Genomic DNA, 17,051 nt, shown 5'->3' with positions numbered 1-17,051 from the left:
AGAGGTAAAATTATAAATTTCAAAACTATTTTATGAAAAATATTAATATAATAAGTTCAATTGCACTTTTTATCATTTAAGTTTTACAATTTTGCGAATTTTTCATTTAATTTTTAAATTTTTGCATATCTTATCGCTTGGTTAATTGATCATTTGTTGTCATTAGTTAAATGTTGATAAGATATGTTGATTGCTAACAATAACATGTTAATTATTAATATGATACGTTATACCACGTTATCATCTATATATTACATTAGCAATTCACATGACTTTTAACTAATGAGATAATAAAATGTGCAAAATTTTAAAAATTAGATGACAAAATATATAATTTTAAAAGTTAAGTGATAAAATTATGGAACATGAATGACAAAAAACACAATTAAATCGAAATGACATTATAATTTTTATTTTATATAAAAGAATCTTAAATGAAATTTAAAAAGAAACAAAGATAGTAATAGTTTGTTTAACATATTGACATTTCTTTCTACTAAAATGCAGTATAACTCAAATCAAATTAAAAAAGTTTTTATTTTTTTTATAAGGTATGACCGGGAAGTGTAATTTAAAACAAGATTTAAGCGTATAATAAACAATTCTACATAATATTTCTTCTATTCTTTTTTATAAGGGGATTTTTTTAATCAAATATAAAGAATTTTAATGTTTTTACTTCTTTAATTTAATGGTACCATTTTTAAAGCATCGTCCCTTTAATAAAAATGGATTTTTCAACAAATCTCTTTCAATGCATTTAACACAGACAATTTAAGAAATATATTGTGAAATTATTAAAATTTAATGCATTTAACTTATTTTCTTAATATATGTGAATTCAGTTTTTTTATCACTTAGAGTAGGGGTTAGCAAGTACTATTCTAATACAAGTGGTCCTACCACACATCATTGGGAAAGGTTAGGGTTTCACTTCTATTAGTAAAAAAATAATTGACATGGTCAAAATGAAAAATCGATGGTATGAATTAAATCACCATTCCTTTTGTTTTTTATTACAAAGATATTTTTTTATTATCAAATAATCTCTTATAAAAATAAAATGGTATCTTCAATCACAACTTTGTGTTTAAGTTAGAAATTAAATTCTCATACACAAGTACCAAATAATTTATGCAAACAACTTTTGATTAATGATTTCTACTTCTATCAAATAAAGTATGCACAATTTTGCTTTGATTTTATTCCACCGATATTCTATAATGAAATACAATTGATCTTAAAGTAACTTTGTTTCATATATGTGTGAAGTAATTTAAAGAATGAAGTTTCATATTGTTTGAAACTAGTAAAACATAAGTGTTTATATACAGAAGTGTGTTTTATACTTGCAAATAGGCGAGCAAGAGGTTGTGAGCTTGAGCCCATGAGAATGGGCCTCTTGGGTTTGTTGTAGCACAAAGCCTCCAATTTGCCCTTCTTATGTTTACGATTATAGGATTCAAAAATATCTCAATTACGTTAAATTAAATTTATTTATTTTATTCAAAATGATGTCTACTCAAATTATGGATGTTTTGTAGTTAAGTTTTCTATTGACTAAGCTCAAGATGAAAATTTTAGTTTTTGATGTTTTGATGATTGCAAAAGAGTGTCTCATGTTTTAAGAGAGTGTAAATTGTATTGATATGTATTTATGTTTTGTTAAGCATGCTTGTCTTGCGCATTATGAGTAACTTAGTCAAATATTTCTTATTAGATGATGTTTGAAGATGAAAATGGTTTTAAAATTGTTTTAAATTTGAAAAATCGAGAATTTGAGTTTGTCACTCAAAATAATTAATTATCCACTTGAAATAATCGATTATTTATATTGTGTTTTCTCATTCTTATAAGCTCACTGTAATAATCAATTAACATTATGCAGTAATTGATTGTTTTGGAGGCAATTCTATGTAATAATCAATTATTCCAACAAATAATCAATTATAGTGTTCTGGATTGGTTTACAGATTTACTAAGAACAAAATAATTAATTATTTTAGTCAAAGAGTTTTATAAATAGAAATTTTTGAACTTAGAGCTTATTAATTTTAAAGTTGTAACTTTGTGAAACCTATTGTGAAAAGGGCTCTTTAAAGTTGTCATGTTTTTTCTATGAAAGAATCCTTTGATACTTTGTGCATAATTTTAAGAAAGGGTTCAATAATTATCATCATCCAACTAAGAGAGAAAGGATAACTTACTTTGAATTTGATTCACCTTTTTAATTGATTTTGGTTCAAGGTGAATTCGTTTTATAACTCTCTTTATCATTGTTCTTGAGTAAGTTTCTCAAGATTAAAAGTTTTGTAATGGGTGATTACAAAGGACATTTCTTGGGGTTCAAGAAATGAGTTTATCTTTAGGATTTTAGGAGTTTATTACATGTGGGTGTGATTGTAATATTCTGAATCTAAAGATAGTGAAAAATCTCAATCAAGTTGATTGAAAATTGGATGTAAGTCACACTAGTAGTGGTTAAACCAGTATAAATTCTTGTGTTATTTTACTCTATTCCTATACTCTTTATTTGAGTTTTTGTCAACATTGATTCCATGTGTTAGATCTGTTGCATTAGAATCTTGTATATCATTTAGGATTTAGCTAACATTTTGTTTTTTAATTTAGAAATTAATCTCAACAACACATTATATATTATCTAAATCAATAGATTTATCCTGAAAATAAATTTTAAATATCTAATTCACCCTCTCTTGGATAAAATTATCTTTTATAAAATTTTCTATCGTTGCCTTTGTTATCAAATCTTATCTATGTTTATCCATTATCGATCGAATCTTTGAAGATAAAATATTTTATTTTAAATGATCATTTTTTTTAATAAAAATTTCTGAATTTTTTCCTTATTTTTTGCACAATTTTTGAGTTGCTCTCGAGCTCGCCTATATATATTATCCATATTTATTTATTTAACCGAATCTTCAAAGATAAAATATTTTATTCTAAACATTGTAATTACGTTTTTTTATTGTTTACTTGATCATCAAATCTCATCTGTGTTTATCTATTATTGACGAAATCACCGAATATAAAATATTTAATTCTAAACGGTGATTTTTGATAAGAATTTCTAGTTTTTCTTCTTATTTTTTTGCTTGATTTTTGAGTTGCTTTCGAGCTCTCATACCTATATATAGTGGTCTCTGGCTCATTGTTTTACACACCTCTCACACTCTAACTTTTTATTCTCACTCTGAGTTCTTTGTTTACTAAATTCTTCGAACTCTTTCTTCTCTCTCTTGACTCAGAACCAATTATATTCTGGGAGGCTTGGATGCGCCATCACTTACCTCAAGAAAATTCCTAACACTATTCAAGGTTTTAGTTAGTTATCGTCCAACTTATTTCACAACAAACTATATATTTAAGAACCGAAAATTTTTAAATTAAAATTTTGTACGAATTGAGGTGATAAATACCCACTTCATTATTTTGGTGACCAAATTTCGGCTTTTAGTAATTATAAAAATCGAATTCACTTAATATTAAGCTGTTGATGAGTTGTAAACGATACATTACTGTTTTAGTTGGCACCCTATTTTTGACGCATTGAATGGTAGAATGAAGCTATCGGTAATTCTTTTAAGTTCCATTATGATATGATGATGCACATGTCATGCTCAAGTAACTCATCCACCTTTCAGTGCAGGTAAGAAATGCGAGGTCTTTCTACTTCCACGCTATGTCTTGTGCTGTTTCAATTTCAAATCACCTTTATCAATAAACCCATGGAAATATATCAAAAACGCAGGAGCACATGATTGATGATTGGGGTGAAAACCAATCACACCATCTCTCTCATTAACCTTTTTTATTGAAAGAAAATTCAGGGATTAATTAATTATGGATGTGAAATTATGAACCATCATAATTTAAGAGCATGATATTATTTTTAGAAACGGTTTTTTTCGTTAATCACTTGAATAAACATAATTTTGGACCAAATAGGATTATTATTGAATAAGAGAATAGGTTTATCCTAAGTGAGTGAGGGATATGAAAAAAATCTGAAGACATGGATGGAAATTGAAGACAAATATTAAACTCTATTCTATGAGGGTGTCAGTGTCATCAAGTGGCCCCACAAGTTTGGAAAGGATTGTAAGCAATAGCGTAGTTGTTCTGTTCTTAGGCTTAGGTTAACCCAAGTTGTTCTCATTCACTCACTCACTCACCTTTCTCATGTTTATGTTTTGTAATGACTAATGACTCCATCTATTTCCATATTGTAAGCCACGGAGAATCTTAGGATTCTTTGAGTTAGCAGAGACAGCAACACACCCCTCCGAGAAATGCGGTCAATTCCTCTGGGAACCTCACTATCTCCTACTCCTATTAACACCTCAAAACTATCACCTTTCAATTTTAATTTTAAGAAACCAAGCAATTTCCCATCTTGGGGTTCAACTCCTCATGAATTCTCTCTCTTCCAATCAGGTACTTTCATTTTGGCATAATTTGTTTTTCTCTTTCAGAACTTTGTTGCACTGCTGGATTATGTATGCTTGACTTTCCTTTTTTTTAGTTATGTTCTTTTTAAGGATTTATTTGATGCGTTGTTGAATTTGTTGTATTAGTAAATTTGTATCAAACTCTTTGATTGTTATAAGATGAAGTGGATTAATGGGTGGTCATTTTTAATTTTACCCTATTCTTGGAAGCCGATGGGGTCTCAGAAATTTGGGAGTGGGAGTCAACTTGTCTTCTTAGGAAGTTTGGTAAGACAAAATTGTGGGGAAAATGATCGGTGGAAGATTAACCTATACGATTTTCAGAGATAATTCTGAAAATGAATCTTCGAAATAATATTTAATGCCACTTTCAGCAAAAGAAAGTGGTAATGCCATTCTATGAATTTTGGTTCAACCTAATAAGAACCATGCTCGTTTTGGGCTGCTTTATTTATGGAAGCTAACTATGAGTGGGGACTAGTAGTCAAGGAGTGGATAGTATACAAGGGATGGTGGAATACTTCCCATTTATTGGATCTAGCTTCTCTAAAGTGAGTGAGCAAATGTGTGAAATGAGAAAGTGAGGATGTATTGTCCACCCTTGATTTGAATAATGCATCTCATATTTAGCTCTCTTTAAATCAAGGGTAGATGTGCCTTTATTTTCTCGTTTCAGAGGAGCTAAATCCTTCCTACTTATTAATGCATGTTTGGTTCCATATCCATGAGTAAGAATCACATCAAAAGTGATGCAAAAGTAACTAATTGTTTTCACTGATCTACATTCAATCAAAATTGATGTGAATTTAAACATCCTCTAATATTCTGTGATGTTAACTTGGATGAGAACTAAGGGTGTGGTGTTTGGATGAAGGATTATGCAGAGCGAGTCAAGTTGTTGATTTGTTTCCAACTGTGTCTCCTGAAATCATTGTCCGGGAGGCCAGGTTAGAGGACTGTTGGGAAGTGGCAGAGACTCATTGCAGTTCCTTCTTCCCTGACTATTCGTTCCCATTAGATTTTGTGTTGAGGATGGATAGATTGGTGGCGATGTTTGCTGGATTCTCTTTACCAAACGGTTGCAAGAGAACCTGTTTGGTGGCTGTTATTGGCAATCCACTTTGTGATGCTTTCTTATTTGGAAGTGAAGATTTCAAGGTTGGAGGTTTTGATGGGAAAATCAGCCTCAACAAGGGATATGTGGCTGGTATATTAACAGTAGATACTGTTGCAGACTTTCTACCTAGGAAGGGGCCATTGCGACAGAGAAGGTGAGTTGAAGCTTGCTTCTGGAACTTAGGTTTGTGCCTTTATGATGTGCATAAGTTTGGCCTACATAATGTTGTCAACATTTTACTTGTTTTGTCTTCATGCTTCATCATCATCTTAAGATTGGGACTTCTAGATGAATTATTCTTCTGATTTTTTTCTTTCGCAACTTTTCCTTGGTCCTCCTCTTTTGTCAAACTCTATATAGCCAGCTGCCAGCCCCTGGGTAAAAGAGGAGGATTGTGAGAAAATATATGTACCTGTATTTCTATTGACTGTTCATAAGAACTGATATCTGGAAAATGTCCTCCGCACCAAGCAGATAATAAAGTTTTCTGAATGTATTTTATTTCAGATAGATATGTTCTGTTAAATCATAAAGACCCTAAGGTTACCCTGTTTTTAGTCTCAAAAGTCAAAACAAATAATAATTAGCCATGATATCCCCGCATAGCATGAAACATGTCTGTCCTTTTGTATTCTGTTTGTCAAAATAACTGATTACATGTTCTTTGTTGAAAAGACACCTTAATTGCAGTCACCTTTCGTCCATCTTAGTTGCAGCCTCTATGGAGGCTGCTTAAATTGCAGCCTCAAGAGAATGATTTAATCTCCTAGAGATATGACTTAAATAGAACTTACAAAGTTTGCATAATTTATACCTTACAAGCTAGTTTTGTATAGTTGTATTATATCATAAGTCCAAATTTTCAGGCTCTTTCATCTCACATCCACATTTTCTATACTGGTCAATTTGTATCCTTTAATGTGCAAAAAATCTTCTTTTACGTTTAATATTAACCTAGAATCTTATAGTACTTGACAACTTTTGAACCTTTACTCTTCAAAATAGTTAGCTTCAGATTTTTCTAATACATGGCCGTGTTGGATCATGATATTCCGAGTTTATCTTCATCTCACTGCCGATTAGTGTTGATGGCTGTAATATTCTTTTTTTTTTTCTTCAAAATAATGTAGGACTGGAATTGCATACATATCAAATGTGGCAGTCCGGGAAAAATTTAGGCGGAAGGGAATAGCTAAACAGTTGGTAGCAAAGGCAGAATCACAAGCCAGAAGTTGGGGCTGTCGTGCTATTGCATTACACTGTGATTTAAAAAATCCTGCGGCCACAAAGTTATACCAAGGCCAAGGTTTCAGGAGTATTAAGGTTCCAGAAGGAGCTAACTGGCCACAACCGAAGACCTCACCGGATATAAATTTCAATTTCATGATGAAGCTTCTCAACAACACAGCTACTTCTAAATCAAATTAGATACTTCAGTTTAGGGAATGCTTATGTTCTAAAACATAATGTAATTTAAGAAAAGAAAATGCCCAAGAAAAGGACCGTCTGTTATTAAATTGTGTACATGAAAAAACCAAAGAATTAGAGAAAAAACCACTTGAGAATCTTTCTGATTGCTCCAGTAGCAAGCATTTGTATAGTAATTGGCATTCTTTTGTATCTGAGTGCATTAAGACAAATAACAACGGCCAGAAGTGGAACTAGAATTGTCCAACCCCACTAATTGGATAATACTTGACCCTTCTACGCAAAAAACCGCTGCTAAGGTTATGAGTTGTGCTGCTGTTCAGTGCAGCTACGATAGTGTTCTTTAAGCAGTACACTTTTGAGTTCTTAATCATGTCTAAAGCAAATTCTACTACGGGGATTGAACTTAATAGCAAGAGGGTTTATCATTCCAATTTTTTTTAATTTGTGCTTTTTCCCACTTTTTTTCTAGTTAAGATAAGAAATTCATAACCAAGAGATGATTCCTTCAAGCAAATGAAAGTGCCTATCCGGTCAGTGGGCCAACGAGACCAAACGCATATCAGAAACCTCAATAATTTTATATGGAAAGCACAACAAAATTACATCATAGATCCAGATGACAGTAATATCAAAATGTGATGTGTCATAAAATTCTTTCATAGAGATATCTGATATTTCTAATCCACAACAGACCATACTCCTGACACCCATATGGAGTTAAATCTTTAATTCAACCTCTGTTGCCGCTGATGCACGTATAGAGAATCTCAGTATAATGAAAAAATAGAAGCAAAGCAATTCCAGCACCCAACTCAATTCTCGTATGAAGCATCAAATTATGATGCTCCTACAAACTTGTTCAACGCTGATATGTCTAAACCTGCAAACTCCTTTACCGCTGCAAGCACGGCAAGTCCAAGCTTCACAGCATCGTCATTACTAGGTGCCTACAGTAACAAGCATGTTCGTTCTGAATTAGTTGCCTTGTTTTAATATTGCACATAAAGATCCCTACACGAACTGTGAGGACCTTTACCTCAATGTTAAGGGGAAGAACAGGGTCGTGAAGTGATAATCTAAGAAGGAACCATCCACCATAGCCAGAAACTCGAACCTGGTCGATGATTAGATCAGACAATTGGAAACAGAAACTCAACAAGTGAGCAAACCAATATTAGCAGATTAGAAATTTACACAATGGTGTCATATAGTATGCTGTTTCCAATTTTGGAACATGTGTTAGTCACAACTGTCAATAATTTGTCTTTCTATGTTCAATGGTAATTAAACAGGCTTTCAATATAGCAATAAGCAGGAACAAGCGTACCCCTTCATAGTTCACAGGAGCCTTGTGCAGACTAGGATCAGAGCCAATTGAGTTCTCCAATTGTTTCAGCACAGCTTCTCCATATTCCCGAAAAGATCTGAAAACTCTGACATATCAGTGAATTCATGACATTGATGAATGGATGCATGAAAACAGAGAACCTTTATACACTAGCTTACCCTCCTTTAAGATCTGGATGGTTTTGGCTTATCTTTAATCTCAGTTCTACAGAAAGAGCTGGTTCCTGAAGTCCTTCTATTAAATCAGTCAAAACCTTGCTTCCACCACCCTTTCCAGAAGCTCTAGCAGAAGCAAGTTTATTTAAGATCTTGACCTGCACAGTGGACGTCACATGCAGACCTTTATGGTAGTTCTGATTACTAAAACTAATCTTGGGACCCTGCTTAGTTTACGCTTTTAGGTAGAGCAGTTTCATAGCATAATATCAGAACCTATTCGACCCTATGTAACCTATTCCTTGATTCTACAACAGTATATATATGCTTTGTCTATTTCTGAAAAAATCACAAGGGCCCTTTATTAACATTTTGATTTTATAGTTGAACAGTTCATCAACTCCTGAATATAGGTATATTAATGTCATAATAATTGATTAATGAAGAATAAATAATTCAGTGATTATTTTCTTTATCCAATAGGACTACAATGAAAAATATACCATTAGGTATGCACCATCATCAAGCCAATGATTCTCCTTGAGAGCTCCATGTCCACTGGTTTCAATTGCCAAATGCGACTCCTCGCCAATAGAATTCTGTCAGCAATATTGCTTACACAATTCAAACATTTGACTTATATTGTGAAAATATGAAAGTTGAAAGTTAAAAGAAATTATCAAAAGAAATGAGATGAAAAATACTCTACGGAAGCTACGTATCTTATTGCACATAAGATCTTTTAGACTGCTTCTGTTTTGCAATTTAACCAGGCACTACAACTAGTACCCATTCAGAATAAATTTAGCCAAAATATACAAGGTTTAAATTTGCAATAACGACACAGTCAACCACATAGGCAAAGGGTTTTTCTTGGTTAACTAATCTGATGTATAATTTATTGGATTAATGGCAAGTGCTCATCATAATTCATACCAAACGAATAGCTTCATCAATCACATTTTTGTAGCCTCTTTTGAACCGATGGTGTCTTCCACCTAAGAAAAATAGCATCACCAAGTTATTAATACTATCTAATTTCAATTAATTTGCAATTTGAATTCAGTAAAAGTAAGTGATTTTAGTTTATGAGGAACTCAGAGGTGAGATGGGTAGATTCCTCCATACCAAGTTTCTTCTCTATAAAGGTGGTAAGCCCATCAGAAGTCACACTATCTGTGACAATAGTTGTTCCAGGATGCTATGGAAAACCATAAAAGAAAAGAATTAAGAAGTGTAAAGAGAAGTGTGAGGTTAAAAAACTAGGTCTAAGATAGCTAAAAATAAGAGCCTTACTTCCTCAAGAACAATAGCTGCCATTAAGGCAATCAAACGATTCCTGTTGAATTCTCGGCCAGTGAAATCCACAGCAGCAGATCTACAGATAAAAGTGATTGATGCTTAATAAATTTAAAAACATTAGCCATGTCAGTGAAATGATTAGTAATAAGACCCTAACCTGTCCACATCAGTATCAAAGATAATTCCAAGATCAGCTTTGTTATCAAGGACAGCTTGGGTTATGGCTTTCATTGCTGTCTTGTCCTCAGGATTTGGAATATGATTTGGAAACAAGCCTGAACACAAAAGCCATTTGTTACTCAAAAGTTCATGTACGATACCCAGCTGAAAACATTCCTCCAAACAAAGTTATTACCATCAGGCTCCAAAAATTGACTACCAGAAGTTATTGCCCCCAGAGGTTCCAGAACCTTTGCCTATCATTCACCAAAAAGTAATATCAAACATCAAGTTTGATGCAAGTGCCAAAACCCTTAACCAGATAAAACATTAAAATACTGAATGATATCAAATTACAAACAAATATATCAATATTTGACTGACGGATAAGTGATGTACAGGTCGGTACTATTCTTAAGTCTAAGTACTGTGTGCAATTTCATCATGACAATAATTACTGTTCGTAACTTGGTATAGAGTTGAATAAGTTTTAAAACCAATTCATTAGTTCATGGATTATTAGTCTTCCCCAGTGTACACTGACGAGAAAATTTAGAAAAATTCCTAAAGCTCTATTCTTAAAACTATTCAGAAAATTTATTAATGCATAATATAAAAAGGTTCCCATCAATAATTTGCTTAGCTGATTTTATTTTTAAGATCACCAACCAAAAATCATGTACCTCAGCTCCAGATCTCAGTAGTAGAAAATATAGAAGTTGTAACCATTCCCAATAGATATATTTCACTAGAGGTTATCTGCTCTAGATCAGTTTCAAATAGTGTGCATGTGCTTGTATTCTTGTTTTAGAGAAAAATAAAAAACATTCATATTTATATTAACTACAACTGTCTTATAATAGGGAAACAAAGTTCTACTCTAAGTACAGATTCCTTTTTCTAATATTTCTTGTAGAAAAAAATAATTTCTATGATTTCACATAAGATGAATCAGAAACCAAAATAAAACCAAATTATTTTATTCATACATATCACAAGCATCTACATCTGTTTCAAAAGTTAAATCTATATCCAAATGACAGCTTTTACATAAAACTTCTCATTAGGACATATGATTATTGTAATTATTAAGTAGAATAAAAGTTCCTAACACTTAGATTTCTCATTAAAAAAATCAGTTAAAAAGTTGTTCCTCTGGTATACTGATATGTAATCTTGGATTTGCCTTCTGTAAAGTGTGGCATGCATTTTAGAGGATATCTGTGGATTTATACCCGCTGAATAGAAAATCAATGGAGTAGTTTTAACGACATCACAACTTGTTATACATGAGAATGTATTTTATCATAATCTTAAATTCTTAATCATTGATTTTTCAATCAGAAGCTATAATTAATAGGAATAAAAATCCAAGTCCCACGCATCAACTAGAGATAAGGCCAAAATAGTTTATATAAGTTAGGGGTGGGGAGAGGGACAATCCTTACTTTATAAACTGATTTTATAAGATTAAGTTAGATCCAAATCTACATTCTTAAGATGATACCAAAGTCTATAATAGATCTATTAACGGGCTACTGACAGTATTATCCACACACACCAAGTCTAAAAGTGTGGGGTATGAAGAAGTGTATTGGGATTGGGAAAAATCTAGGTCACACATTGGCTAGATAAGACAAAAATAACATATATAAGTGAGGGGCAACCTTCATCTCACAAACTGATTTTGTAGGATTAAGTTAGGTCCAATCCCACATTCTAAGAATGACTTTACACTTTAACCTCTAAAATACATTTCTCATCTTAGAAGAGTCAAATTCCACAATCTTTTTATATAGATATTTCATGTGAATATGCACTTTACTAGAAAGTTATTAAGAGAACAATAAACGTTAAGGAGAATAAAGGCAACTTACTGCAAAAAAGCCTCCTGCTCCATTGCCTGCATCAACAACTATATGGAATCCCTCCAGCGGTTTCTCTGTGGATAAACAATGCAATAAAAGTTAGCAAACAAACAGAAACCAACAATAAAAGGGAGAACTATAAATTCTACAAAAAAACTGATTCATAAAAACATCATGTCTCACAATTACAATTTAATTATTTCTCCACTCTTTTTTAAAGAACAACCTATTAAATATATCTCCAAATATGTTGACTATTATAAAAATACTTCAGTAAAGTCATGCCTATGTTTCCAGCTGCTTTGCGAACCGCTTTTACTAGATCAGATGTATAAACAATCATGTAGTCAACTTTCTTAATAGATAATGAAGCTTTTCTCTCTGAATTCGTCAAACTTTCTGTTGTAAATTGATTGTATATGTTTGCAGCTCGCTCTAAGATATCTTTGATGTCAGCCTTCCCAAGCCCACCAGCATTTGTGAAAAATTTGAATCCATTCCTGTTGAAAGGCAGATGACTTGCTGTTCACAGATGGGATATTTAATAATTAGTAGACAAATTAATATCCAAATTCATTTATCTGTGAAAAATAATTTTATGAATTATCAGAATCAAATTGAAACATACATAAATTGGAATTCACAATCCATGGACGTTAACAAACAATAAATATTGATAATACATGAATAGCATACAAAACAAAAAGTATAAGTAGTTCCTTTACATAGTATCTCAGCTTTCATGTGCATGTAATTGTGTTTGATCTGTGCTGGCCACATTCTACATGATTCAATATAATTTTAGTAAAAAGGAGGTTGTGCTATATCCACATTCTCCACAGATCAATCCAAAAGGGCTTTTGCATAAATGGGCATGCTAAGAGACAAAAGCTGAAGAGTATAAGATGAAATTAAGACAATGTTTCAAACAACTAGTGGCATCTAAAAAGTTAAAACAATGCCATTTGGTAAGAACTTTGTATTGTACCTGTTATCATAATAGATCCGTCAGCAGGACATAAAAAAGCTTCATCCTTTGTGAGTGTGCTATTGAACATGGCTGGAGTTGATGCTAATCTAGAAATGAATCAACAGTATTAAATATTAGATCAATAATATTATGTATCCATGGTGAAATTTATCTAATGAAATTACACAAGGAAATGGTATCATATCAGACAAACTAAGCTATCCAATGGTTATGAGCATAACCAAGAGACAGATAAACTTTGTCATTATCAATGATCTTATGATATGCAATTACAGTAACCACTTAACAGTAATGGCTTATAAACTCAAGCTGGTTTCCTTAGAGGTGATCAGACAACAAACTAACCAGATAGTCAGGTAAAACCAGGCTCAACAACAATCTAGGAGTACATTAAAAAACTAAGCAATTCCTTAGCCTTTAATTTGCAACTTTATTTTCGAGTAATTCTTGAGTTATTAGAAAAGTAATCCTAAAAACCTAAGTAATTCCTGAGAGCTTTTGTATGATCAACAATAAAATCAATACCACGGTAGTTACTAGTAAAGCACCAATTAAATTTCATTATTTCCAAACAACTAAATCTTGTTTTTTTTAACATTAACATTTTGTTATCTTCCCCAATACTTTCACATAAGCAACAAAATATTTATTGGTTATCTTACCATCAATGCCTGATGTCCCTAACCAGTCCTTACACTAAAATTCATCTTATAAACATGAGAATTATAAAAATGCATATGCTATATCTCGTTCTAAATTTCTTCCCAATTTTTTGGTACAAATTCACTATAAACTCTAGCTTGTCGACCACCAATTTTAGTTTTTACTCAACAAGTAAACCCATCACTACATCCTCAAATTCTAATACACTAAGAGCTTGTTGTTCACCTACTTCACGGTTTCCAGCTTCAAAACAAAGCAGTTTGCAAGTTTGATTAAATTAACAGAAAACCCATCCTAAAATAGATATTATATTACCTTAAAAAACAGCAACAATGTAAAGGTATATGCTTGGCCAGGTAATTGAAGATGTTGGGGGTTTAAAACCAATAATCTTTACCAGTCCTCATGCAAATAAAAAAAATGCACATAATTGATATGAAAAAATTAATACCACCCACCCATACTGGACAACCTCTAGGCCAGCAACAGCAAGACCTCGAGAAATTGCATTCTGAAATTTGATAAGTTGATAACCAAAAAATAGTTAGTTTTAAACAAAACATCAATAGAAACCTATTTAAAAGCATGCATGCTCTCAAACTAGGAAGGTCATAAAGAAAGATCCATGTTGTTACAAGACCTTTGCAAAATCAAATAAAAAAATGAAAAGTTTCAGTTATGCAAAGTCTCAAATGAAGGAAATAAAAGTTAAAATGAAGTGTTGAACCTCTATGACCCCAAAGACTGACAACAACAATATAAGACTGACTACCATTTAGTTTCAAAACCATTATTAAATTTTAACCAATTCAATAAGCCTATTATATGTTAAAGGTGGTTAGAAAAAAACTTAACCAAATGATATAAGGAACAATATAAACCTGTAATAATTTGGCTGATATTCGGGAATCATGGCCGATAGAAACTCTCAAATGCTGAGAAGCATCAGCTTTCTTTTTCTCCACTAACCATGCAGCAAAAGCAGCTCCTATTGCTTCAGCAACAGGTTCAGTGAGGTTAACTGGCTCTCCCTCAACACCATCAACAGCCACACCACGTATGTCACTGTTTAAATTAATTTCATTTATAAGTTAAATACAAGTCAGTGTGCAGGACGTAAGACCCAATAAATACTGGCCATCTTAACAAAAAGGAAGATGGGATTCTGTAGACGGAAGCTTTCCTTAAAATACTCTCTAATGTATATGGTCATTGTTATACAGAATGTAGAAAAGATTACACAGCCAATATCAATGATTTTTTCATGAAATTAGTTAATCTTTTAATTTTTGTGTCAAGTGACTATAGAGGTACCATCTCTATCTCTCCGCATTCGTAAAAGAGACGCGCCATCCTTTGACCAAAACTAGTTATGGAAAAAAAAATGAAAAAGTTTATATGAAGTTGACAAAAATGGGTGGGTGGGGGATAGGCCACTGAAGAAGTAGATTTCTTAGATAGAAATATAAACTAATTAGCTTGCTTGTAATCAAGTAGTCCTGACCTGCCATTTTGAAGCTTTAGAAAATCTGTCTTGTCTAGATATGGCACTGCAGTAGCAGATGCAGAAGCTGCAACAAAAGTCCAAATGGAAGGTACAAACATCCGTTGTTAGAAACAACGAAAAGGCATAGAGTAAAACAAATTATGTAAAAACGCAAGTGAAATGTATGCCTATATAAGAATACTGACATATTATTACACATAAGATGGCCGAGAAAGGGAGGGTTAAAGAGAGCAATATTTGAAATGTGTTTAAAATATACAAGTTTTTCACCCCATATCAACCTGTATAATGAGAGTCTAGAACAGACCATTGCAGTGAAAATATCTCTGGATAATAAAATGATTCTGTGGTTTGAATAAAGTGCGGAATTGCATGGAAGAGGCAGTCCATGCCAACTTCCCTAGCGGAGAGGGAAGGGGATAAGGGGCAAAATAACAGTCCCTTCGACCCTGTGACTGTGAAGCGAACTGTGACATAAAAACATTTTGAACAATCTTCCCTGATGTTGCTGCATATAAACATTTACACCTTTATCAGATTCATTAATTCATTCTCCCATCTTCATAAAATCTCTCTCTCTCATTTCCTATCCAATAATTTTCCATTAAATCAATGAAGTATGTCTGTGGTCATGGTGTGGGACGAACTGTTAGTTTGTTACTCTACAATTCCATGAAACTTGGATTGTAGCAACACCCAACGCTTGTTCCAATTTCAATTATTATTAATCAATTAATTAATTAATTTGATGAGCAATTATTAAGAATGATAGCAAGTAATTGAAAGTGAGGAATGGAGTGAGACGAACCTGCCATGTGATGGAAGTTGCAGAGTGCTTCAATTGCCGCGACGGAGAAACAGAGACAGACAACTATGTGTATGCAATTCTCCTAGTTACTACTTACTTCCTTAATTCCTTTTCCTTTCACCAACCACACTTTACAACAAACCTTGCTCACGTGACGTCTTGGACTTTCCACTTACACCCACCTCACTATTCTCTCTTTCTTTTTTTTTTGTGAAAAATAAAAGGCCACACGATTAGGAATATTCTTATTCCTATGAAAAAATATATATTTTTGTAATGAAAAAATGATGATAAATTATATATATAAAAAAATTGCTATTCGTGTCACAATTAATAAAAAAAAAGTAACTATCAGTCATTTTAGATAAATATTTAAATATTTTACACCTCATTTTAAAAAATGAAAGTTTGTAACATGATTTTTATCTTATATGCCTTGGAACCTTTTTTTTTTTTTTTTGTTGGGGTCCAGATTGAAACTTGTATGAGGACCTTATCTGGTCTTCCTTCTCTTTCTCCAGATACTAGGCTCATGATATATACACTTTCTTTTTTTTTTTTTATAAGTACACCTCCTTTTTTAAAAAAAAATTATAAAATATTATCATTTTTTTAAAAAAATTTAATTTTACATTTTCAACTTTCAATTTGCTACTTTCTTCTTCTTATTCACACACTTTTTTTTTTCTTCAATTTTCACATGTTACCAAAATAGGTGGGGTGAAGGAAAAATAAGGAAGTGCATATAAAAATTGAAAAAAGGAAGAAAGATGTGTGAAAAAAAAGTACTAAATTAAATGTTGTGGATGTAAAATTAAAAAAATTAAAAAAAAATTAAAAATATTTTAAAATTTTAATTATTTTTTTTAAAAGGAAGTGTACTTATAGAAAAAAGGAGGTGTATATATCATGAACCCACATACTAATGGGTCATTTTCCATTGGGCTGGACGATGGGACGTGTTCAGGCCTATGGCGTGTTCTTCTCGGGGTGCTGCTTTAGTAAAGATAACCTTAACCTTAAAGCTTTCCGGCCCAAAATAAGCACAAGCCCAATTCAAGCTGCTCCTGATGGCAGCAGCAATCATGGAACCTTTCTCTCTGAAAAAAAAAATGCATCCTAACAAATTTAACCTTTTGGGCCCTAATTACTCATGAAGCCCATTTACTCCTCAAGAAAAATCACTCCACGAAAATAAAAATAATAATGGAGGGAGAAATAGTATGG

General features: G+C 32.3%; 2 protein-coding genes across 5 annotated transcripts; one reads left to right on the top strand and one right to left on the bottom strand.

Moving 5' to 3' along the window:
• Positions 1-3,394: 3,394 nt before the first annotated feature.
• LOC109810577 (GCN5-related N-acetyltransferase 4, chloroplastic) lies at positions 3,395-7,212 on the top strand. Of its 2 annotated transcripts, XM_020374070.3 has the most exons (4): positions 3,395-3,673; positions 4,258-4,461; positions 5,350-5,746; positions 6,723-7,212. In XM_020374070.3, the coding sequence occupies exons 2-4, from the start codon at positions 4,317-4,319 to the stop codon at positions 7,018-7,020; spliced, it is 840 nt and encodes a 279-aa protein (XP_020229659.1). In that variant the 5' UTR covers positions 3,395-3,673; positions 4,258-4,316; the 3' UTR covers positions 7,021-7,212. The 2 variants fall into 2 exon arrangements, with proteins under 2 accessions (XP_020229659.1, XP_082916117.1); XM_083059991.1 differs by lacking the exon at positions 3,395-3,673 and having other exon boundaries at positions 3,706-4,461.
• A 368-nt stretch (positions 7,213-7,580) lies between these two features.
• Positions 7,581-15,984, bottom strand: LOC109810578 (phosphoglucosamine mutase family protein). 3 transcript variants are annotated; one of them, XM_029273820.2, is made up of 18 exons: positions 15,825-15,984; positions 15,298-15,524; positions 15,014-15,080; positions 14,391-14,574; positions 13,968-14,020; positions 12,844-12,932; positions 12,141-12,377; positions 11,865-11,929; positions 10,184-10,244; positions 9,986-10,103; positions 9,823-9,904; positions 9,655-9,727; positions 9,463-9,524; positions 9,030-9,125; positions 8,530-8,684; positions 8,351-8,447; positions 8,060-8,137; positions 7,581-7,970 (listed from the first exon to the last, which is right to left on the bottom strand). In XM_029273820.2, the coding sequence occupies exons 2-18, from the start codon at positions 15,404-15,406 to the stop codon at positions 7,860-7,862; spliced, it is 1,737 nt and encodes a 578-aa protein (XP_029129653.2). In that variant the 5' UTR covers positions 15,407-15,524; positions 15,825-15,984; the 3' UTR covers positions 7,581-7,859. The 3 variants fall into 3 exon arrangements, with proteins under 3 accessions (XP_029129653.2, XP_020229660.2, XP_029129654.2); XM_020374071.3 differs by having other exon boundaries at positions 15,324-15,524; XM_029273821.2 differs by lacking the exon at positions 15,298-15,524 and having other exon boundaries at positions 15,825-15,982.
• Positions 15,985-17,051: the final 1,067 nt, after the last annotated feature.

Source organism: Cajanus cajan, chromosome 7, assembly GCF_000230855.2.
Source record: "Cajanus cajan strain Asha chromosome 7, NIPB_CcT2T_4, whole genome shotgun sequence".
NCBI lineage: Eukaryota > Viridiplantae > Streptophyta > Magnoliopsida > Fabales > Fabaceae > Cajanus > Cajanus cajan.
This window is presented reverse-complemented; position numbering and strand designations above follow the sequence as displayed.